The sequence below is a fragment of the Streptopelia decaocto genome, assembly GCF_964273445.1.
Source record: "Streptopelia decaocto genome assembly, chromosome: 3".
Lineage (NCBI taxonomy): Eukaryota > Metazoa > Chordata > Aves > Columbiformes > Columbidae > Streptopelia > Streptopelia decaocto.
In genome coordinates, this window is record NC_138656.1 from 94,586,376 (window position 1) to 94,610,803 (window position 24,428).

General features: G+C 43.2%; 2 protein-coding genes across 2 annotated transcripts in view; both read right to left on the reverse strand.

The window, feature by feature from the left end:
- Nucleotides 1-337: 337 nt before the first annotated feature.
- Nucleotides 338-8,784, reverse strand: BAG2 (BAG cochaperone 2). The gene is made up of 3 exons (XM_082049844.1): nt 8,486-8,784; nt 2,223-2,332; nt 338-1,217 (listed from the first exon to the last, which is right to left on the reverse strand). The coding sequence occupies exons 1-3, from the start codon at nt 8,635-8,637 to the stop codon at nt 817-819; spliced, it is 663 nt and encodes a 220-aa protein (XP_081905970.1). The 5' UTR covers nt 8,638-8,784; the 3' UTR covers nt 338-816.
- A 5,840-nt stretch (nt 8,785-14,624) lies between these two features.
- ZNF451 (zinc finger protein 451) overlaps nt 14,625-24,428 on the reverse strand; it is a 37,886-nt gene continuing 28,082 nt past the window's right edge. The window contains exons 14-15 of the mRNA XM_082048352.1: nt 17,440-17,514; nt 14,625-15,663 (exon numbers count right to left, since the gene is read on the reverse strand). Coding sequence (XP_081904478.1) covers nt 15,611-15,663; nt 17,440-17,514 — 128 coding nt within the window. The 3' untranslated portion in view covers nt 14,625-15,610. The remainder of the gene's footprint in view (nt 15,664-17,439; nt 17,515-24,428) is intronic.

Consider the following 24,428-nt stretch of genomic DNA (forward strand, 5'->3'; position numbering starts at 1 on the left):
TTGAGAATTCAACCATTTTGCTCTGAGCCGCAGATAAAGCGAAACCAATTTGCAGTAGAGTAGCTGAAAAATACCATTCCGCTTAATCTTTAAAAAAAAACCCCACACCACAGCAACCTCAAATAGATGGTGAGAGGCAGGATGGGTCACCAGGCAGGTATGGAATGGTGCTGGACCTCATTTCTGGCCTTGGTTGTGACCTTAGAACAGACGTGTCCCTTTTCACTTCTGTAGATACAACCTGGAGGTATCTGTCTGTCTCTTGAAAGGATTGTGATCTACTGATGAAAAGTGCCAATTTATTCAAATTATAAAAGGAAATGAGTAGGACAGTGTGTTGTTTATGAAAATACCATATACAGTTTATTAATGGTTATGGTTTATTGCCATAATTTGTCTTCTTTTTTTCCCCAAAAGCCTGGTTTACACACTATGTATACAGCAGAGAAAAGCTGAAATCTCACTATATGACAAAACAAATTTAGTTAAAAAAAAAAACAAACAAAACAGGAGAATGGAGGAAAGGCTGGATTTTGATGGTTTCTGACAGTTCAGCAGAAGCACAATTACAATTTGCAACAGAGCAGTATCGACTCTACAGGAGAACTCCTGATAGCATTCTGTATTGCCAAAAGAAAATGCCAATGCTACCAAACCCCATTAAATGCTCGCACCTCGCAATCAAAGAGACTTTGGTGCGTGTGCATGCATATATATGTGTGTGCATGTACAGAGATCTTTTTTTCTTAGCTTCTGTGTGCTTTTTATGGAGAATTGCTCATCCTGTGATTTGCCAGAAAGAGCCAGGAGGATAGTTTAATCCTGTTTGCTGTTGCAAGACTGTCGAACAGATGACTTCTGGTGCTCCAACAATGTGATTGACTTTTCAGAATTCTCTAAGTTTCTGAGCAGAGTCTCTAGCCGCCTTTTGATTTTCTTCTGATCCTCGATGGCGCATCCGATTACCACAGACTGAAATTTCTGATCGATGGGTCCTGCTGGCACGTCAGATGTGCACGCACCGTAAAGCGACATTAAGCGGATTTTGGCATCTTCCAGATCATCTAGAAGTTTATTGACAATTTCATCGATCATCTTGGTGGCATGCTGTAGGGATTCCTGCTGCTGGGCGTTTCGGATTGTTTCTACAGACACCTCCACAGTGAGGGTTCGGCCCATCAGGCGATTAGCAGTCAAATTAAGTTCTTCTCTCTCACCTAAATCAAAAAGTATTCTAGGTTACAGGCAAATACTTTCCCATGCAAATAACATCATCAAGACAATCAAACTGCTCCAACGTTGCAATAAACAAGGTTGTTTTTTTAAGGAAGTGACAATCAACAGGACTTCCAGGGGCCAGAAATGAATTCTTCGCATTTGCCCAAGTCCAACTGATTTCACACAAGTTTGTGGCTTCTGATGTGAAATGAGGCATTAAGCTTTACTAAAATTCTAAGTAATGCTTTTCCGCTGCTGCCACAGCGCTTGCTGTGTCACATTAAAGCAAAGCAGACATTATCAGGAAACATTACTCATTAACAGAGCAGGCACATGAAAGACCCTCTGCGCCACTCTGAGGGAGGGATTTAGACAGTACCCCAAAAGGCCGTAAAGAGAAAACAGATTTCTGACTACCAGGTGCAATTAGGGGCCATGAAAAATCTGGTTTTCTATTTTCTGAAAACATTTTTTTCCCCTAAAATATGGGCACAACACATTTGACATGTAGGCTCTTGAAGAGCCAATAAACCAGCAATTTAAAGCACCCAGTATAAAACACAGAGATTTAGGGAATATATTTAAAGCCATGTATCACACAATCATAACAACGATCTTAATCAGGTTCTTGCAGGCCACACACTTTGTAGCATTCATGCCTGTCCAGTAGTCAAAACCATTAAAATGCTGGTTTTTTCAACTATATCTAATCACCATTATGATCAACTCCTTGCCCTCAGCCAATCTATATTAATCCTGACTTTGCAAATAAATCTGGGCTTTCACATATACAATACCTGGTAGAACATCCAGCAGAATGGTACATGAATTTTTGCAGTCAGGAAAAAGGGGATCCCAGGGTAAGGGGTGGCCCCTCAGGACCCTGGGCCGGCTCCAGTGTCCCCCCCGCCCCCCAGCAGCGGGCACCCAAATGGAGCTGCTGCCCAAGGCTCGGGCTGCTCTGCCCGTGGGTCAGACGGGGGTTCAGCCAAGCAGCCGCTCACCTTCGCTGATGTGCCTCATGTCCTGGCTGTTCTGTATGTTGTGGATCATTTCGAGCAGGGTTTCCTTCTCTTGTTCCATGGCAGACGCTGCGTCACGGAAAGCCTCTACCCTGAACATGGGTGAACCAAACAAAGTGTCTGAAATAGCTGTTCACCTATATAGCTGCCCAGACCTGTTTTTTTTTTTAATTTCAGCTTAAGAAGTACAGTCAGTTCTTAATTACCCATGAGCCAGACTGATTTCATTACATTCTCCCATATCTTAGCTTCACTTTTCAAGACTCAATATAATTTTAAAACAAACGGGGGAAAAAAAACCCAAACCAACAATAATTTGATCTGACAAGTATTTTACTTTACTGACAGTGCTTTTCTATCCTACTCCATGGTTAATCTGGATATCCAGAGCCTGACAGTCCTACAGCCCCGTGGCACAAGTCCTGTAGCTAACTGGCAATTCCTGCCAACAGCTTCACTAGATGAGAACCTGAGCAGGTGCCCATCAGGAACTCGGGGGTGAAGGTGGCAGCCGCGTGGATGCAGGCGGCACAGGGCCTGGCTGCCCCGCCGGGCCAGCAGCGCATTACCACCACCCACCTACAAAGCAACAAACGCTCCGGAAAATTCACACACCACCTTGTAGCCAAACGATTCCTGTCACGAGGGAGAAGAATGGGCAGGAGGGACAAAGCTCACGTACTTTTATTGACGTGACAAGGGCTTACCCCTCAGCGGCATGCCTTGGTCGCTGGGAGAAGACACTGGATCACCTGCCCTCCCAATCACTGGTGTTTTCCGTGGAGCGACGCTTGCTCTGATTCACACGGTGGGGAAGCTTCCGTGGGAGCAGCTCCCATTTCTGGGCTTGCAGAGAAGCACAAAACCCGTTTTCTCCTGAAACAGGACCCCTACTGCTGTCCTGCTCACTGTGCTGAAGCTCACACGTGAGGGGCGGGGGCGAGGGGAAGGCCCATCCGAAGCTGCTCTCCCTGGTGACTGTTTGGTCTCGGTAAGCTCCACGCTTGCGCACCCACGGTCTGCCCTCCTTCTCGTGCCATAGGGGACAGGCCCACCTGGCCACGGGTGATGTGAAAATGCCACACTAGAAATGTGAGTCCAGTTCCTTAATTTGCACCTTACTCCCCACCAGAGTTTTAGGGAGAGGGATTTTGCATTCAGTGGAGTCATCTGGAAAATCACATCTGGGACCTGTCTACTTTGGAGCGCGGGGACAAGAGGGACACATCCCCCTCCCCAGGCTTTGCCCTGGAGGCTGAAGGGTAAGGGCTCGCAGAGGGTTTGCCAAGCTGCAACTGGCTGCAAGAACTGTGCCAGAAGAGTCAGCTCTGCATTCCCACACCCCACAGGACACAGAGTATCGGGTGAACCTGGCTGATGGAGGCTTTCAGCACACAGCTCAGGAGGTCGAGCTGGTGTGAGCAGCACATGGATCCATCTATCCCAAAATTCATATTAAACCTGGCTGGAAAAGGGGAAACAAACCAACACCTTGTTAAGTCTCTTAGATGCTCTGTGCTCTTCAACATTAGTGGCTGCTGCCCTGAGACGGTGGTGGCTCATCATTGCTGCTTCTATAGACAAGAGCTTGTCTGATGAGACAGGTGTGGAGCTGCTGCTCCTTCCTCAAGGGCTCGCTGAGGGCAGGAAACTTGGGAGAAACAGCAGGAAAAGAAACGAGGGCAAAAAAAGGCAGAACGGGGGCATTTGAGGATATAAATACTCAGACTTCACATGCAGCCTGCTCACGAAATGGTTGTTTCACAAAATATTTAGCCTAATTTAGCCAGTGAAAGCGCAAGCTTCAGGCCTTGCCTTTAATGTTCAAGAAGGAGTGGGAAAAGTTAATGCAATGCAAATTCGTGCCAAGAGCAAACACTTTTAATTATTATTTTGGGCTGGTTAGTAAGAGTAACAAGGCAGGTGTAGTCATCTCATACTTCAGATGTCTGCACTTTATAATTCAGGAAGTCTAGCAATATTTTCATAAATGCCCTGCCATGCCCTTTTAAAAACATAGTATTTTCACAATTTAAAAAAATGCAATATGGTCACTGGGGAGCTTAAAATTAAAATTTAGAAGTGTAGAATTTCAATTTTAATAGCGTTTTTAAATCAGATTCAGTATGTCATTGTACTGACTTAAAAACTAAAGGTCTGGCTTCGGTGGATGGATCAATCCGTGATTTCCACTGGCTCCGCTGGGTCCTGTGAAGAATGTGGAAAAACTGCATTGCAGAGATGCATCCTGAATTGGTGCAATTCAAAAGATGATGCCTAAGTCATCACTGCTTCCAAAAGCACTATTGATATACAAGGTAGGACCCAAAAGCCAAATTATCAGAATTAGTGATTGTATGCAGCAAGAAAAGACATCGTAATTTACCAGCCAGAGCTTTGACTGACATAATTTTACAGAAAGTCATATAACCGAATCTGGAGAACTATTTTATTTGCAAAAATTGCTTCTCGGGGATTATTTTAACCACTTTTTCAACTGTAATACAGAGTGCCACACAACTAAAATCCACTGGCATTTTAATTTTAGCGTGTTTGCTTCCATAAACGGCCGTCAAAATGAGCGCCTACCCCAGCGCCAGGTAACGGCGGGTGCAGGAGGCGCATCAGCTCCTGCCGCTGGGGTGAGGGCAGAGGGAAGAGCATGTCAGGACTCCCCCAGCCCCCTGCTGTCCCTTCAAAAAATGTCCATCTTGGCCAATTATGAGCAGCGTGATGGGACTAAATAAACCTAAAAAATAAAACTCCTTGGAGAGACATCTGGAGGGCAGGGTGGAGGTACCGTGTGGTAACACAACAGATGGGCAGCAAAGGCAGCAGCCCAGCAGCCGTGGAGTTACATGCACCAACAGAGGATGAGGAGAAATGGCCAGAGAAAGGTAAGACAAGGAGTGGAGGGAGCAGCTGCTGTCACTGCTGGGGACCTGGATTGAATGGAGACCAAAACAACGGGACAGGGTCACTTCAGAACAGTGCTCTAGGGGGTGGGGTAGAATAAAAAAAACCAAACCAAATCACTCACACCAGGCTCATGAAAATAGTCAGTGCTCCAGAGAAGGTGTTGGGGGCCTTTATCAAGCTAAGACACTTTCCACTGCCTCAGCCCATCTGGCCACCTCAGCAGGTGCCCGGGCCTGGGGTGGGTCCCGGTGGCTCCTGTGGCTCCCAGGCCACTGGCCAGGAGAGACCCTGGCCCCGCAGGGACGGCAGCCATTCCTTCCTTACTCACTGCAGGAGTGTCAGGTCCACACCTTGCAGTCAGCTCTCATTGCTTCTCTCCTAAAATGTGCTTTGACTTCATAGGTTTGTGTAAATCTTTATTTCCCTGGTGCAGGGGACAAAAAAAAGGGATTGGAGGAGACAAACCTCTAGCAGAGGTGACTGCCATGGAAAGGAGTGGAGATACAGTCCAAGTCTCAAAAAAACAACCAACCAAAGAAGAGAAGGCAAAAAGAAAATAAAATACTCATTAATGCCTAATTATCAATTATCTTGATGAAGCAGTATGGTCTTTTTCTAACAGACGAAAACATCCAATCATATTTTTATTTGAACTGTATTTGTTGCTTTGAACATCAACTACATATTCCATCCATTACCTAGGACTAAAAAAAACACACTCCTTATTTCTGATTTTCCCTGGTCCAAGAGTGACCAGCTGCACAGAGCCTTTCCTTCCTACATACCACTGGCATGAGCAGAGCGTTCCCCGCGGAACAGGTGGACCAGCCTGAGCTTTTGTTTCCAGACGAGAAACTCGATACCTGCTTTCTTATGACAGCTGCAATAACTCTGTCCTTTAAACTACTGACTCACAGCTCACTGGTAAAGCTTGTGCACTGGAGGTGTGGACACATTTTCAAAGGAAATAAGAAATATCTGAAGATGGTGCGGCTTTATTCCTGAGATGGAGCTGAGCATATTGGATGAAGACAAAACAGGGGTTTCATTCACCTCAGTATCCTCAGCTGCCTAAACTGCGTTTGCATTCTCAAGTGAGCAGTCCCATGAACATACAAATGGAACCACGGGGGAATGGGGTTGTTCTGAAGGAGAGCAGGAGGAAAAGTACAAAAAATAAAGATTAAAAAACCAAACAAAACCAAGAGTATGAATTATCTCATATATCATTAGGACTGCGTGTTCACTTAACTGCCAGAACACAGTGACTCATAAACAGAGACTCTGGTCCTGCTTCCAGCTGCTCCTGAGATGTCTTGGCATTGACCAGCAGCCAGGGCAGCATGAACGTCCGAGCCCTTCCAGGGGACAGAAGTGCCACCTGCGCCCCTTGCTACCCCCGCTGGGGGGCTCGCTTCCCACACCCAAATTAACCCCCCTTTCCCGCTCACTGTCCTGACAGAAGAAACTCCCTCCACAAACACCCAGCAGGGAGGTGTGGAGGCACCCCCAAAGCAGCGCTTGTGGAAGGGAAGGCTGTGCAAACCAGAGCGTCTCCAATGGGATGAGGGCTGCCCTCATGAGGTTCAGCCAACCTAAAGCAACTTGAGAACTGGGGGTTGCCCAGGGGTGTAATTAAAGGCTGTAGTTCACTTTGACAAATTTTCACTTATATTCACAAGCAACATCTCAAGGGTCTATAGCTGAACTAAACCAGCTGGAGAAGGAAGAAGTGTGGAAAAACTCCTGTCATTCAAATAACTTTGAAATGAGGCATGTTGATTAGTTGTGAATGGAAAAAAAATAAGATTTGAGTGACTTTAATCCAAGTAGTTTGACTCTCTTTTCATAATTGTTCCACATTTAGAACTATGCCTGTTTGAAAGACCCAGAGCAAACTGGGAAGTTTAATTTGGGGTTTAATTTCTGGTTAACCAAACCATCTGCTTGGTTTCAGAGTCACTCAGTAAATTTAAAACACATTTTTGCATATTCTGCTGCTCATTTTATCATTACATATTCATGTGCTAGCAGCAAGACTTGTTTGCAGACAGTGATTTTGTTTAGTCAAATTTGGAGAAGCCTGCGAAGGACTTCAAGGAGATCCAACAGAGCTAAGTGAAAGGCTAATATAATAGCATGTAAAGTCCACTCCTGAATAATGCAAAGTAGTGTACGTAGAAAGGGGAAAACGCAACTCCTGCATCCCACAGAACTCTTTTAATTACAGGAAAGTCCTAGAAACATTGTGGGTGGTTCTGTGAAAGCAGCTGATCAATATGCAGCTGTAATGAAGGAAAGGGTGTGTAGAAACCAAACCAGCAAGAGGTGAATCAGTGGAACACCCGCGGCACGCTGTGCATCCATCCACCTCAGAGAGGACTCTGTGTAATTAGGCAGAGCTGAGAGGATGAGGAGGATGATTAAAGGCAAGGAATTGTCTGTCATGTGGCCAAACTGGGAAAAAAAAATCAAATGGGATTTTTTTGGGGAGCGTCAAGTAGCAGAAGGAGACAGGACATGTCTTGGTCCAACAATGAAATATGTGTCGTATTCACAATTAATCCAGAAAAACTCATCTAAGCTGCAGAATGCAATGCTATTCACATTATAGTTATGTGATTTTTCAGAGAGAAAGTGAACATAAACATGGGCGACAAGAACATCCATAGCTGGACCAGTAAGTGCAAAGGGAGGTTTGGGAGACAGAAAGTCTCATACACCAGCGTTCAGCAGGGCGCTTAAAGGCTTGCAAGGGCCTCTGAGGCCCGAACGACACCACGCTCTACCCTTGCCTTTCCTGCCTGGCTGCCGCGGGACGGTGACAGCAGTGGAACAGTGACAGCCATGGGACCGTGGGGCTGCAGGGCAGGGTGATGGACACATCCACCGCAGGGCTTGGGCACGTCCTGTCACACTGTCACCGCCAGCAACCCCTGTGCCCCTTCTGCTAAAGACTCCCCAAACCGCAAGGGGCAACAAACCCAGAAAAGTCTTTTGCGCCTCTTTTGAAAAACATTTTCATACATTCACATATATATTCTTAGGGCCACGTATTTCCAGCCCACGCGATTTCACCTTAGAGCAGCAGCTGCCACTTTGAACATTCCCCCCCACCGCTCCCGACGATCCTCTTCCCCCCGTCACCTCAGGAGGCCTCACCCCGGCGCAAGCCCCTTCCCGCCCCGCTGCGGGCAGGCCCCGCGCCCGCCGCCGTCAGGAGCCGCGGGCTGCGGGCGAGGCGGCTCCCCCGGCCCGGCCAAGGCCGCGGCCCCCTCCCCTCCCCTCCCCTCCGCCCGGCCCTGCCCGGCCGCAGCGGGGCCCACCTGAGCTCCAGCTGGTCCAGGTTCTCGAGCAGGCGGCTGGAGCGGTCCGCCATGGAGGTGGAGCGGTAGAAGCGGCCTCGGAGCTGCCCGCCGGACTGCTGCTGCTGCTGCGCCCCCTCGCTGGCCTTGGCGCTGATCTTGGCCTGGGCCATAGCCCCCGCCCGCTGCCGCCGGCGGATCCTCGCTGCGGCCGCTCCCTCCCCGCGTCCCGCAGGCGGCGGCGGCGGCCGAATGCCGGCACCTCGCTCATGGCCAAAGAAGGAGCCCGCCCCGCCGCCTGCCCCCGCGGCCACCCCGCCTCCGCGCCGGGACGCGGCCCCGCGGGCGACGCGTCACGCAGTCCGGGCCCCGCCGGCCACCGCCCCCGAGCGGCCCAGCCGCGCCGGCAGCACAGAGCAGCGGCCGCGGCGGGCTGAATGCATCAGCGAGCCGGGGGTAGTGGCCACACGAGGGGATTAAAGCCGCTCCGTGTCACCCTCCGACCCGGCCTCTGCTGCTCCCTGAGACACCCCCAGCTGCCCCGGCCCCTGCGTGACAAAAGCAGCGAAACCTGGACCAGCCAAAAGCACATGAGCAGAAGCTAAGGAGGATAATGAGGCTTTCCCTCTCTATTAACCTCGTTTGAGATGGCAGCCGTTAATACGAGGATTTGCCCTTCAAAAGTGGTCTGTAGGCTTGGTTCATTGGTTTGCTTTTTTGTTAAAGAAAGGAAGAAACCCCCCCACCCAACTGCTGTTTTTATATAAAGCTATCAAAAAAGTGAGCTACAAAGCTGAAACACTTGAAAACTCAATAAATTGGAAGAGGATAACAAAATGCGTTAAAAATCCAGAAGCCTGTTTGAGAGGAGAGAAAAGCTGGAGAAAGCTAAATGAGAGATGGTCCTTATTGTAAGTGGAACATTATTCCACAAAACAGGATACCTGAGATACTACCACTGCTGGCACATCTTTCCAATGCCAACTCTAAGAGCCCCCTGACCACCTACAGAAGAGAAACAGTTCTGCCAACTTCATTGTCCAAGATAATACCAAAAGGCTTATGAGAAATGATATTGTTCAATGTTCTCTTCCTATGTCAAAAGAAAAAAAAAAACCATAACTATTTCATGGCAGCTAATGTAGTGGATCTACAGCTAATAAAGACTTGTTCCGAGATGCATCTAACTTGACTGTACAAAGTGGTACCTTCACTCGCGCCAGCGCCCACTGTACCAACTAAAACAACTGACAGAGAAATCTCTTGTGCTTCAGGTTCCTGCTGGGAGCATTGGTTCCAGCAATTCAAGTCACACATAAGCTCTACGTGCCACTACTATGAGTATTTGAAAAGGAATTTGCTTATACCAAAAGTCCAGGTTTGGGCAAATACCACTTGGCGCTAACAGACTAATTTTTGGCACTTAGCTAAGAGGGATTTCATTGCACAGGGATACTGTTTTGTATGCCTATCCCGCTATGATTCAAAATACCCATTTTCTCAGGCTTGTCCATTCTGAATGATATAATGTCCTAAGTGCTCTCATTAAATTAATTGCCTGTATTTTCATTTTACATAGTTGGATAAGTAAGGCTCGTTGCCTGTGAGTTCATGGAAATAAGTTTATTTGAACAATTGTTCCATCCATCTCTCTACGGTCTTTGTAAGGATAATTAAAAACCGCTTCCCACCACAAATATCTGCAAACAGGAACCATTTGTAGCCATGACATGCAGTTTGCAGCCATTTGTGCCTAGGATCCTTCTGTTCTTCCCCTGCCAGTTTATCAAGTATCAATTAGGTTGGCTTTAAAAAGAAGAAATCAAACTAGCTGAATGGTTTTGAACATTTCTTTTTCCTTGCACAGGGTTTTAATTCACACAGGTAGCAGCTGCAATGAGGCAGAGGCACAGAACCACTGTAGCTGTTGGGTCCAAACATATCATATGTGACTTACCCTTTTTGACAAAAAAAATGGCATTTTGCCCTGGAAGTGAGAACAGCACAAACTATTAAACAAAAATGCAGGTTAAAAGCAAAAATGGCCTTCTGGGACAAGCCTTGACATTGCTCCCTATGCAAACCGGGATATTTTCCCATTTAGAAACTTGGAAGGAGCATGAACACTGCTTTTCCTGCTTTCTAGAGGTGTCCATTGCTCCCTTTGCCCTCTTTACTGCTCAGGTACATAAAAGTGCAGTTGTCACCACTTTTCCAAAATAACAGACAGCTGGAAAGACAGGAGTCCATCTTGGGAGAAAGGGAAGTGGCTCACAGCTCAATTGGGACAAGCAGCTTGGGGACTCAAAAGGTGAGAATTAGGTCCTTCAGGGCCACAAAGCAACGGGAGGAGGAAGGGCCCTCATGTCTGAAACAGATAGTTCATCCTCCTCATTGTGCTCTGCGGTGAATACGGGTGATGGCTGAGTGAGGGATGCTGCTCAGCGTGTGTCCCCCTCTCCTCCTCTTCTCCACAGCTGTGTTCACAGGGACTGCACAGCCCTGCTCTCGCTGTGGGCATCACAGAGAAGCACATGAGGGGAGGGTGGGTGTCGATCTCACGGTTTCTGCACTCCTGCCTCAGCAGTGAAGCCACAGGGTTTCATTTTAAACTACAGCACTGTAAAAAGTGTGTGCCACTTGCAAACCAGAGCAACAGCCAGGGTCTAATTCACATGCACATGGTCCCTGGAAATAGCAGAAAGAGCAACCTCCCCAGGCTCTGGATGTCTGATGTAGCTGTAGAAGTCCCAGAGCCAAGATGATCTATACCAGAAGCACTACAAATTGTCATATTGCTAAACAGCACCTTAGTTCCAGCTTTGCTGTATTCCAAACCCCGATACACACCTTGTCACATACCCTAACACTTATACATGAGCCATCATGGAATAAGATCAAAGAGAAAGTCCACACCCAAAAAATGCCATGCCAGATTATTTCCCTCCCTTCAACTACAGGAAATCCATCCAAATAAGATATTCTGGAAACACAGCCGTTCCCATACATCGCAGAAGGATGCAACCATGGCTTGGGCCAGCCAGCCACAGCCAGCTTGCTGTCTCCCTGGCAGCATGACAAGAGCAGTAAAGATGGGCCAAGGCAAGTTTCGATCAAGTTTTCAATCCAAATACATACCTGCTTTCACGGTAGGCTGCCCCCTCACTCAGCACCAGCTGAACCTGTGCTACAGTGTCTTTGCTACTGTTGTTACCAATAATTACAGCTAGCCCTGGGTTTGCCTGGACAAGTCTCTTTACTGTGTAGGCGAGCCCTGAGGTCCCAAGCCTGTCAGGAGTCTGAAGTCCTCTATTGCAGCAGCAATCTGAAAGCTGGTATGACCATTTCAGGGCACGCAGCAGTTTGTTCTCACGGAGAGGAAAACTGCCTGGTAAATGAGGCAGTGAATTCTGTACAGCTGTAGATGCTCAGCCGATTGTCAAAGGAGCTCTGAGCAAAAAAACAAATGGAAGGACTCCTAAAAATTAAGATACTACAGTCAGGGAAAGTGAACTTGCACAGATCTACAAAGAGAACTTCACATTGAATTTCCAAGCACGCAGAGCTTTGCCATCTGAGTAAACACCATGTGCTTACCACTTGTAAGTTTTCTAACTTGTTTACATCCACTTTTATAATAACTCAGGTCATATTATTTGACCTGGACTGTTACGCTGAGCTCTAAACCACCCAAATACAGAATTCCTACAGGAAACCTAATGAGGTTTAGAAGCCAAGAAATATGCAGATGCAGACTTTATTTTAAAGCTACTCAGCTGGAAAGAATTGCCAGAAAGTATTTTTGTGTTATTGTCAGCCAATTTCTCCAAATTAACTTTGAAACAATTCATCATCCATCTCCCTCACCTCCTTCCAATTTACAGCAGTCACTGTAAACATTGCTAGGACAGCACACAGAGATGATAGAACACTTTCCTTTTAAGAAAGAAGATGGTGTAACTTCATACCTCTATAAACTTCACCATATTTGGTAAAGATTCAGTAAAGGTTTGCATTCTGTGACTGCTATACGGACAGTAGTGGTCATTTCTGTATACCCTGAAGAGCTAAGGAAATTAACCCACCACCCAAAACCATATACAAAGCAAGTAACTTACAGTAAGCCAATTAAAAAAAAAAAAAAGATTTTTATATTATTAAACTACAGAAGCAATCAGGCAGGCATGGGATTTTAGTGCTCTGGTAACTTTCCAAATAGTCACACTGACTTATTTGGCATCTCCTCTCTGAATGTAACCAAAAGGGGGGTTTTGTTTGATATGAAGGAATATGGCACACAGAGCACCAAAGAGATAAGAGCCTTGTACCAATCTCAACTTGTCATGATTTCAGTTTTGTAAAACTTATGCATGCACCATATGGAAATGAAAGCATTAACGTAAACAGATGCTGGCAGCCAGGTGGAGATTAGACTTTTTCCTCATTAAAGATAAATCCAAAAAAGCATTACAGGATTACTTTAGACTAATGGTCAACTCCAACATCACCACGAAAGCAAAGTCTCTTAAAAAGGACAGGACGAATCACTTCTAGAACAAACATAAAGGATGCCAGGGAAGCTTCTTTTAACAGGTGAGTTGTGGTTGTAAATGCAGACAAATCTCTCAGCATATGCAGGGCAAACCTCCAAAATTCCAGCCAGTTGAACAACACTCCCCAGCCAGAAACAATGAATTCTGAAACACAGCCATTCACAAGACACCTTTTCCAGCTGAAGAACAAGGTGCAATACCATGAGATGCTGGTAACAAGTCAGTACCTGCCCTGTTTTAACAATCCAATTTTCTTTGTTTTCTGCAAACAAAAGTATCACAAGCCTGTGATGGCAGAAAACTTTGCAAAGAAAAATTTCAGAGTTAAGAGAACCTCAAAGAGACAAAAGAAATGAGGACAAATTTTAGGACGCCAATAATTTTGGAGATTAATTTTAACATGAAAAGAATAGAGACTAGAACTCCAGCTGTTCTTTAAAAGCCATAGCAGCAGTGGTTGGGATTTGCTACTTATTTTGGTAAGCAGATAAGGATGCCAATACAATGTATTTAGTAACTGGGGCTCAAAGTATAGAGAATGTGTGTGCACATGTGGCTTTTTTTTTTTTAATGCAACTGATTAAGTCATGGCCCATCAGGTACAAGCAAACTTTACATTTGTGATAGAAATGAAATATTATGAGGAATAAAGCACATGATCAAAATCTAACATAGCAGACCCTGGAGATGACCATCTACACAGGTTTTAAACACTTGTTGAGCCAAGCAAAAAACTTTCTCTAGTTGAATGGAGTTTGCAACTTTATGATCTGCACTGAGAAAAAAAACAAACCAAAACCAAACCAAACAAAAACCACAAAACCAAACAAACCTGCCAAAAAGCTTCTATAACTTGGGCTGAAATGTTTTTGAGGATGAACATTGTTTTCTATCTCATTCCACCCTTATTAGAAGAATCTGGCATGAAAAATTCAGGAACTGATTTAACTGGAGTCAATAGCTAAAGGCAACTCAATCTTCCAGAACAGGCTTCCTCAGCAGCAGCACCGACTGCACACCCAGATTTGAATAGGACTGTGATTAATCTAAATTTGCAGTGAGAAAACAAGCAGCAGACACAAGAGAACAACATTAAGAGGTCCTGCTCACTCTAACACCTGGGTGTCAGAATCAAATACACTAGAGGCATTCCAACTATTTTGTAGCATTTGAACAGTTTTCTTCAAGTTTATGATCACTAATGAGCACTGAGATAACTCACAAGATTCTTCAATAATTCGCTATTCGCTTCAGAGATGGCAATTATATCAGAATCATGACTGGAAATAAACCAGTGCCAGTTTTCCAGCTTTTCTAACCATGATGATGCACAGCTGTAGTTATTCTGACTCTTTGGAACTGGGAGTGAGAAAAAGCTAGCCTTCCCCTTGTCTTACTCTCCACAAAAAGTATTTGTTTGCATAACAAATATTTAGAATTAAAACAGTTATAAGCAAACTCACAGGCTAACAAATAATAATAAAATATCAAGCTGGCATTTTATTACATTGAGATTTTTTACTTACTGACAGCGGTATATACTGAAGTATAATAGGCTGGTAAAGCTGGACAGCTTGCATAGCTATTTTTAAATGAAGGAACTGAGAAAGGTGGCAGAGATAGCAACTTTAAACACAGAAATTGTTCATCTTAAAATAAGAACAGTACAAAAATAATTAACACATTTACATTAATTTATCCAAAGCTACCTCTTCATGAACACAAGGGAGCACAGACAACAGTATGTAGGAATAATACAGCTTAAATTCTCTCACATCTATCCAAAACAGGAACTAGAAAGTTTTAGCTTCTTTTCCCTTAAAACCTTGTTCCAGCCTCAGATCAGGGTGAGGAACCCAACCCGTCAAACTTTAAGCCATCAAACCAACACTCTACCATGCTACTGTTGAAAAAACATCTGCATTTATAAAAATAAAGCTAACAAACTAACTGTACAGCCTGTGGTTCCGATTCTGACATTTGTAACAAACAAGACATTGACAAAATGACATTCCTTGAGGCAAGACTGGCCACAGGCAAGTTAGGCCATAAGTTCAATTTATAAACCTGGGATCTAAGCTTCTCTTTATAACAAGATTAGGTAGGCAAATCTGAAATAATTGGAGTTTATTACTTTTATCTGTTGCAAAGACCACACGAAAAAGTAAATAAAGGCAAAGACATTTTGTGACAGAAAAATAAAATACAAGAATACAAGAACAAAAAACATAACCAAAAAAAACCCACAAACAAACGCAAATGACAACTGAAAACTCCAAAATACCTAGTAAGACCAGCCTACTAATTAGGCAACAATTTATACAGCTAGACTGGAGAGACTTAGTCATCACCCACTAGAAACAGAATATACAAAGGCTTAAAAATTTATTTTTATCATATACAACATATTGCAGAGGATATCCATAAACTGTCAGCATGAGAGAGGACAGGACATCAGGTTATTAATCTAACAATTCAAAATACAGAGGTGTTTTTGAAGTGGTATTTCTGAACCTTTGTAAAGAGATGAACAAGCTTCTATTTTTGTGAGCAGCTCTGATGACATGGTGTTAGTGTACTGAAGCATCTTCATTTACATTTCCTCAAGGCTTCTCTTGATAGCTTCTTGCAATTCTGCATCTTGCTCTGTATAAATACAAAACCCCTATTATAACCTTAAACTATAGTTGATAACTAGTCATAAACACAACTATATTCATATTACTACATAAAGCAACAAACTACTTCTGTGGGCCATATCAGTAGACTGCAAAAAAAGGTAGAGTAACAGCATGAAAGTATTTTCCCTCCTTCCATTTTATGCTGTCTTTTCAACACTTCAGTAATATAGGAACAACCCCTACAACCCTCCACCATATTACCTAGGGGCAGCCCAATGATTAGTTTAGAAGCATAATGCAACTGCATAAGAATACCAAGATTAGAACTGATATGTATGCACTAAGAAAAACAATTAACATATTAAAACAAAGAATACAGACACACAAAACCGGCAGAGAGGTTTCAGTATTTTCATTCCAGTTCCTTATCAGTAGATATTCCTGTATCTACATTCTGACTTGGCACCACTGTTGTCACTCTTACCAGGAAGGCCAGACAGAAGTAAAGAAGTCACATCAACAGGAAGATCAGTCTAGATCAGGGCTGTAACATTTTTGATGGTGGAGAAGAAGACTCTGCTGCACTCATCTGACTTGTTAAGAACCTTTCTTAAACACCTTTTGTAGTATCCAAAAAGAAACTCTGATTCTGCATTACATATAGGTTGTTTTGGGCACTGTTTGGTGTTAGTGAATTAAATATCGTAAGTTAGACACGGCTTATATGTATAGTAAATATTAATACCAAGGATGTCATTGGAAAAAATAAAGCAGCTTTCAGAAAAATTGCCATTCTTGAATTATTCATCTTCTGCTTTAGGAGGACACAAGGACATCCTATATATATGAACTCCCTGCAACTACTGAAGCAGCTTTTTCTGCCTCCTACACTTGCTTTTTGCTTTCTCCTCATCGAGCAGTTGCTAGTGCTTCTTCCTTTGTACTCCTTTCTGCGGCATCAGGATTGGGACCTCTTCTATGCACCAAATGCCACTGCTGCCCCTGATGGCAATGCCCAGTGCCAGGGGGAGCCAAGCACAGCACCCTTTCAGTACTGCAGATTAATATGTTTGGCATGTAATAACAATATTTACTAACAGTTGTTAAATTTATAACTGAATAAATTGTAGAAATATAAGATTCAGTTACCAGTTTTATCACTGACCTTATACAAATGTGATTTTTATTTTTTGTTTTTAGTTTGTTTGATTTCTATCAGGTGGAAGGGCAGAGTCCAGCCTTTAAACAATAAAATAAATTCAAAGTGCACTGTAGTCTGTCACAAAACATTAAGTGACTACATTGTATGACCACCACCACTAAGCACAACAGCAAAAGGATGAAAACAATTTCAAATAAGGTAAGATATGATGTGAGCAGATAGCTGTACTGCTGATTCAAACTTGCACACAAATACACAACTCCTTTAGGAGACCAGAGTGCTTTGCTGAGAGAGAATATCGATTTTGAACTTTCTGTTCATAAGTTCAGCTATTTAATCAGTATTCTATTCTGAGTCCACACAGACATATTAAACCAGTACAAAGTGATCTCAGTCAAGTCTTTAATTGCATAATACCCTGTTGCTGCACTAATGACACTGATTTTGTGTCTGCTGGCATGCTTTTTAGGTTAGGAAATTATTTTTTATTTATAACTCACAGTGTTCTTAACTACTAAGGATTGTCTACCATATTTCAGGGAGTATTCCTAAGAGGTCACTTGCCATAAAACTGATTTTAAGTTTAGCTTCTGTATCTTCCATAATAAACAGCACTGAGAAAAGTGAAAATTAACAGACCTTCCTGTTTCTTTGCTTCTTCTAAGCTCCTCTTCATTGTTAGTTTGATATCTTCATCCTCTTCACTATCTGAACCTTAAATGCACAAATGAAACAGAAATTACACGTTGCTTCTGGTAAAAAAAGTTACAGTCCCCTCTTGCATTTCTCTTACTATAACAATACTGTAGGCTGGGTTTAAAGAAATACACTTGTTATGATCTGAAAATCAAGATAAAAATACATTATATTGGTAGTTTAAGACAGCAGCTGAAAAATAACTCTACCTCTTGAGTTATCTTCTTCCCCTTCTCCCCAAAATCTAGATGCAGACTGCTTCAATTATTTTAAAGCAGTAACAAGAAATAACAGGTGCAGAAGCTACTGTCTACTGCATTTGCTTTTTTGTAATACTCAGTTATTACAAAAAGACACTACACACTTTCTGCAAAATATTTCAAAGATTTAATTATGGGAAGAAGTGCTATAGCATCTTTGCCTACACGTGATCTTAGCTGTACTTTGTTGCCTGAATACTCCCTGTGACCACTGGAGTGCTATAACTCAGCAGCGCAATTCAGCAGATGTTCAGCTCTCACAGAGCAAAACAGCTGATGCACTTAGTTTTATCTGCTAACCCATCACAGCCAAGCCCAGCCGAAACTCCCCAACCTTCCCCTTCTCAATAATGCTCTTCATGAGGCTGGTTTCCAGTTCCAGAATGACAGCTCTGTTTTGGAGTGTCTAGCAGAGATTGGTGTACCTACGGGGGTTTTTTTGTTTTTGATTTTTAAACAAAGTCTCAGTAAACTACAGGTTAAAAAATAAGTCAATGAGTCACATGATGTATTCGTTCTCCTGCTACAGGCTATTGCTATTTTGGGAGATGGCCTCTGTAATGAGGTCTTATAGTATTTGCAATCAATTAGGTCACCTACAGTCATATCAACAGAAGCACTTCCCTTAAAATCATCACATTTATTAGTACTCCAAAGTATTTCTGATTATGTTTACCAGCAACGAACATTCCAATATGGACATCTGATTTACTGACTGTGTGACTTCTGGCATTTTGAATGATCCAAATTAGTACTTCAACGTGACAGGCACACTTCCTACAATTTATTTTCAAATCTCTGACACATATCTCGTTTGCTGACTTTCCCAGTTCCAGGAATATAAACTCCAACAGCTGGTATCAAACAGAGATCAGGAGCCCACAAAGATGCCAGAAATAGCCGGATATATACTGTCGTTAAAATGGTCTTTCTCCAGACACTTGGCAGACTGACTGTGAATCCTTTTTGGAGCTGCCTACTATCTCTGGGCAGAAGAGATACTATTTTTTACATCATCTTCCAAAGCAAGGAAAGCAAAAGAAAGAAAAATCCACACAACCCATAAAAATATCACTACAGTCACTTATGAAAGAAAGGCAAAAGTGCAAAGAAAAGGCTTTGCACATGTGGCTTCTGCCTTATTAATCATCCTTTTACATCTTCCAGCCCAGGAGACATCTCAGACTGCTCTAAAAAGTTCTGTGCCTGTTAGAGGTGTAACAGTTGTAGCAATCACTCCCTAACTCATTTCTTGGGATAAGTATAATGGAAGAATTGAGTTTTTGTGAGCAGCAAGGCACAGCACAAGAGAGTCACTGGTTTCCTACCATTTCAAATAAAAGTGCATTAAGATCACTTTTCTGAAGGCTGGGGGGATGGGCACACAACTTGACTGAAGATACTGGCAAAGACGCAAGGCAATGTCCCTCTGTCATCATCTTGCATGGATAGTTAAACAGCAGAGGACAGGAGTAGTCTGAAATCCAGGAGTTTCTTCCAGATATGATCTAAAGCCGCCAACTTTCCTGGAACTGGTTAGCATTGACTACAGAAGCAGCTATGATGGCAACCTTCTGACACACGATCAGAGGACAGCACTGTCCTGCTTACTCCTGGCTTCCCCCACCCACGCAACAGCCTGACCTGACACTCCTTTCTCAGAATACAGCGGATCAGCAGCTAAGTTGACTTTACTGTCAATTAGGACGGTTATGAATGTTAAAACAGGATTGGTAGGCAGAATTATTATTTTAGTTCATTAAGAAAGTTTAGGATTCATCTTATTTATGAATGCAGGCCTCATCTTGTCAAAATATTTTGCTAGTCACACCACCTTAATTACACCACTGTAATAACATGGGGTACCCATTCATATTGGAACAGATGCACATGCAAACTGACACGCAAAACAACTTAAACTTTTTTTTTATTTATTTTTTTTTTCAAACAAGCTGCCTGTCCCATGATTTATCGCTGCACCTGATATGTAATAACTAAATACTACTGACAGTTGTAACATCATAGTGAACAGGTTTGCTTAAAGCATAGTTTAAGACAAGATCATTCCAGTACCAAGAAGTATGAAATTTGAAAACCATTAGTACTGATGATCTTCTGTTAGTTTGAATGGGAAAAAAAAAAAAAATCAGCGCAGAGTCAGATGTGGTTATGAAGCATGTTAAAAGTCTTATGAGCTACATTCTGCCTTCACTGGTCATTATTTTCAAGACTTCTCTCCCTTCCACCTAACTGTAGTAATGCACATTCAACTTCCCATGAAGGCCATTACTGGATCCTCCAAAATGTTTAGGCTGGTGAAAGTTAACCTATTAAGAGGCTAACAAAGAGCCAAATCTTATTGAGGAGCTTTGCACACAAAGGCTTATCAGTATCTCAAATTATACTAAGATTGTCCTTATCCTCAACCAAAAACATGGTTATGCTTGTGCTCACTGGTCTCATTCTCACATTCCCCAACTCTACACAAAGTCTAAAGCACAAGAGGTGAGAATTTTAAGATATTATGATATGGCCCTATGGGAATCAGGAGTAAGACTGTAAGAGTCAGAAGAAAAGCCATCTTTCCTAGACAGAAATGCTCCAACAAATAAGTGGGTGGGGGACAGGAATTCAGCTTCCTTTATGGGCTAAACAGCACAAACTATTAGTGTGGAACTCATCATTTATAAACCAAAGAGAAGGAAAGGCCAACTGATTGAACAGATACATTTTCAAGTCAGAAGACACAAGGCTGCTGTTCCACATGGGGGCAGGTCACAGTCCTCAATCTGATGTTGCTTGTAGCATGCCTGTACCCTGTGAGTGAACTCTGCTCTCAAGGACATCCTGGATTCCAGTTAACAATCTACTCTATACAAATATCACAGAATGGCTGAGGTTGGAAAGGACCTCTGGAGGTCATCTTGTCCAGCTCCTCTGCTCCAGCAGGATCACCTAGAACTGACTGCCCAGACAGCTTTTGAATATTACTGGGGAACTCAGAACTTGATAGAGGGAAAGGATCACCTCCCTCAAACTGCTGGCAACAGTTCTCCTGATGCAGCCCAGGGTACAGTTGGCCACCTTAGCCATTAGAGTACATTGCTGGCTTGTGGTCAACTTGGTGTCCACCAGGATCCCCAGGTACTTTTCTGCAAAGCTGTTTCGCAGCTGTTTGACCCCTGATCAGCATATATCAGTGCCTGGAGTTGTTCCTCCCCAGGTGCAGGACTTTACACTTCTCTTTGAACTTAATGAGATTCTAGTCAGCCCATTTCTCCTCTGTCAAGGTTCCTCTGGATGGCAGCACAACCCTCTGGTGTATCAGCTGCCACTCCGAGCTTTGTGTCATCAGCAAACCTGCAGAGGGTACACCCTGCCCCACCACAGAGGTCATTAATGAAGACATTAAACTGGACCAGACCCAGTACTGACCCCCGGGCTACACAGCTGGTTACTGGCCTCCAGCTGGACTTCATGCCACTTATAACCATGTTCCAGGTTAGGCCATTCAGCCAGTTCTCAATCCACCTCCTCACAGTTTGCTCATCCAGCCCACACTTCATCAGCATATACTCTTGGTATTCCTGGTATCTTCGCAAGATGAAGAGTAAATGAGCATGTTCAGTTTGGAGAAATCGGGCACATCCTGTCTCTCTTGTTGAAATACTTAGCACATTCTGTAGCTCCCAACTCCTTTGGGGTCAGAGGAAAAGCAACTGCCCAGTTTCTCAGCCAAGAGATCTTAAGATATGGCCTCTTCTCTAGTACATTTTGTTAAATAAACAACAGCTAAGAAACTATGACTATACCTATTCTCTCAAATAAATCCTATTCGTCAGTATTGTCCTTATGTGGTGCCTAATTTCTGCTGAAAGAACAAAAAAACCCCAGGAAAGCAAGTTCTGGATGAATATAGAGTTCAGAGACCAGAAAGATTAACCCTATAGATGGGAGACATTAGTGATTTATCAACATTTCATGAGTCTCTTATAAAAACCTATTCTGGGAAGAGACAGGTAAACTTTCATAGAATGAAAGCGCCACCCACTGTCCTGACATCAAAGCGCCACAGCTTGAATTTGGGTTAGCTGCCCACATGGTTCAGCATTATCCCTCTATATCTGATCCTCTTCTCTTGCAACCTCCCTAATTACCACCCTCCCCTTAATAATTTCCATGAAGTTCACCAGTTCATCTGTCTCACCAGAGACTCAATTTCCCTTTCCCAGCCTTAGTCCCCCAAACTTCCTGCACAACTTCTTAACACACCTCCTGACCACTTCACACATTGTGCAGTCTCACACCCCGGCTCCACTTCTCTCTCCTACAATGCTCGTGCTCTTAGTCTTTTCAGTAACTCCCAATCTCATCTGCCTCCTTCCCATCCCACTGTATGGTAACATTAATATCACACTTAACTCACTGTTTCTCCAGACAGGGACCCTTTTACAGTTGATGGCTGAAGTTAAGTGCTACCCCTTACCTTAAGAATACCACTGAAGTTACCTCATTCAGGACCCTAGTAACTATGGAGCCAAAAACTTAAGATCAGTACCCTATTCCTTACCTTCATTAGCAATCACATGTGTGTGTGATCATGCTGCCTTTAAAATACTGTTCCTCGGCTTCCAGGATCCTTTCCTTTATTCCTTCCTTAATTTGTCCCTGGAGGATCCTCCCCACATACTCCTCTCTAATACTTACTGCTCTAATCTCTTTTTATTCATTACGGTAAAATCATTTGTAAATACAAGTACAGCTGCTCCCTGCTGGGGGCTCACAAATGCACAAGACCTCTTTTCCTTCCTGCAAACTAAAGCTTTGCTCTATGTATCTCTCCCTACAGATGCTCATTGGTCTGTTCATTCAAGTGTAGCATGACTAAAAATAAAGCTCTCAATCCCCCATGATCTTCCAAATGCATTTTTTGGAAACTGCGGCAAATACCATGATGGTCACTAGGATTTTCATTTAACCTTCATGTTAGAAACCCTTCTAAAATTCACAACCAGATTAAACTAAACCTTGAGGATTTTTTTTTGTATGGACTGAGTGATGAGGTTTTCCCAGTTCATACACTTGGCTGTAATTCTTGTTCAGACTCATTATCGTAGGACTTAATACATTGCTTTCTCCCTAGGGCACATACGTATATTCAGAGATGCACAAGAGATGTCACTGACATACCAAAGCCAATAATAACTTCCTGTTGTAGCTAAACACAAAGCTACAAATTAAGGATGACTTTCTTATCACTCCCTACTGCACCAGGCTGTGGCCACTGTGATAACCGCGTAAATACAGAAATAGGTTCTCACTAGAGTAACTATCATTTACTCATGGTGCATCACACTGCAGATGTTCATGCCCATCACATTTGGCCTTTGGATGGCAGGGTCTGGAGGCTGTGACCCACCTTCTGTCATCTGTGGTCTGTGTTAACTGAAGGTTAGGAAAAAGCAGAGACCTGGGTCAGATGTGGTATTCATATTGGACCTCAACACCCATGACAACTTGACTACTGACAAGGCAAGCAATTATTCTCTCAATGTCTTCTGCAAATTAATTCTTAATTCCTCCTGAATTCTTTTGTTGGCTGTATATAAACCAAAAGCTTTTTGGGAAAGCAGGAGCTAGGAAGCTTAGCAGCATTCATGAAAATGAACCAAAATCCTGCTCTTCCAAACATAAACTCTCATAGAAGCTGCATCCAATAGTATTTAAAGACTTCAGGCAATAGTAGCAGACTAAAGATGCAGGCTGACAACTTTACTTGGGCACAGTGGAAATAAACCTAATAGGTCAGTGACCATTGATTTTGACAGAATCATAAGACAATTATTTAAAGTAAATATTCCAACAATCTTGGTCCCCTTATTGTTAAAGTCTGGTTTACCTAAGAGCTCAGTCAATAAAGGATCTCATTTGAATATGACTGTGATAAATACAGTTGAGCCAAAGCCATCAACTTAACCCCCAAAAAAATCACTTTTGTCAGCCAAGAAGTTGTGGCCTTCTTGTCAGTGTCATGATGGGTCTGACAACCCCTAACCTACCATCAGCTTTGCCCTCAACACTGTCCAGCACTCATTAAAAGTATAAGCTGTAGCAGTACTGTCATGACCAGGTATCTAGTGTCAAGACATAGACAAGGGAACAACATTTTTCCGCATGCTACCAACTTTTCTTTGCAAAGGAGGCAGGAGAGGGAGACACTGGAAACTCTTCTACCCTTCTCAAACCACTTGACTAGCATGCATGAATCTCCCATCATGTGTTACACCTTCAGTACAAAAAAAAAAAAAAAAAAATGAACACCCAAACCCTTCTGTGTTTATGAACCCAGGTTTAGCAGCAGCAAATAAGAGTAAAATAAGAGTAAACGCCTTGCCTACTCTTATCATACTCAAAAGGAAATTCATGCATCCAGTACAGCCAATGGTCTCCTAATGTCACATAGAGTTGATATCCTATTGCAACATATGCATGTACTTTTATTTTTATTTATTTGTTTATTTTAAAATGAATGAACAAACCACAGTTCCCACAGCAGTTCTGCTGACATGGTAAAATAGTTCACAAGATGCAACTGTCAGAGGCTGCCACAATCCAAACACAATTCAGCTGCTCACAAGCTAATGACAACTCTCTGAAGGAGATTCAAGGAAA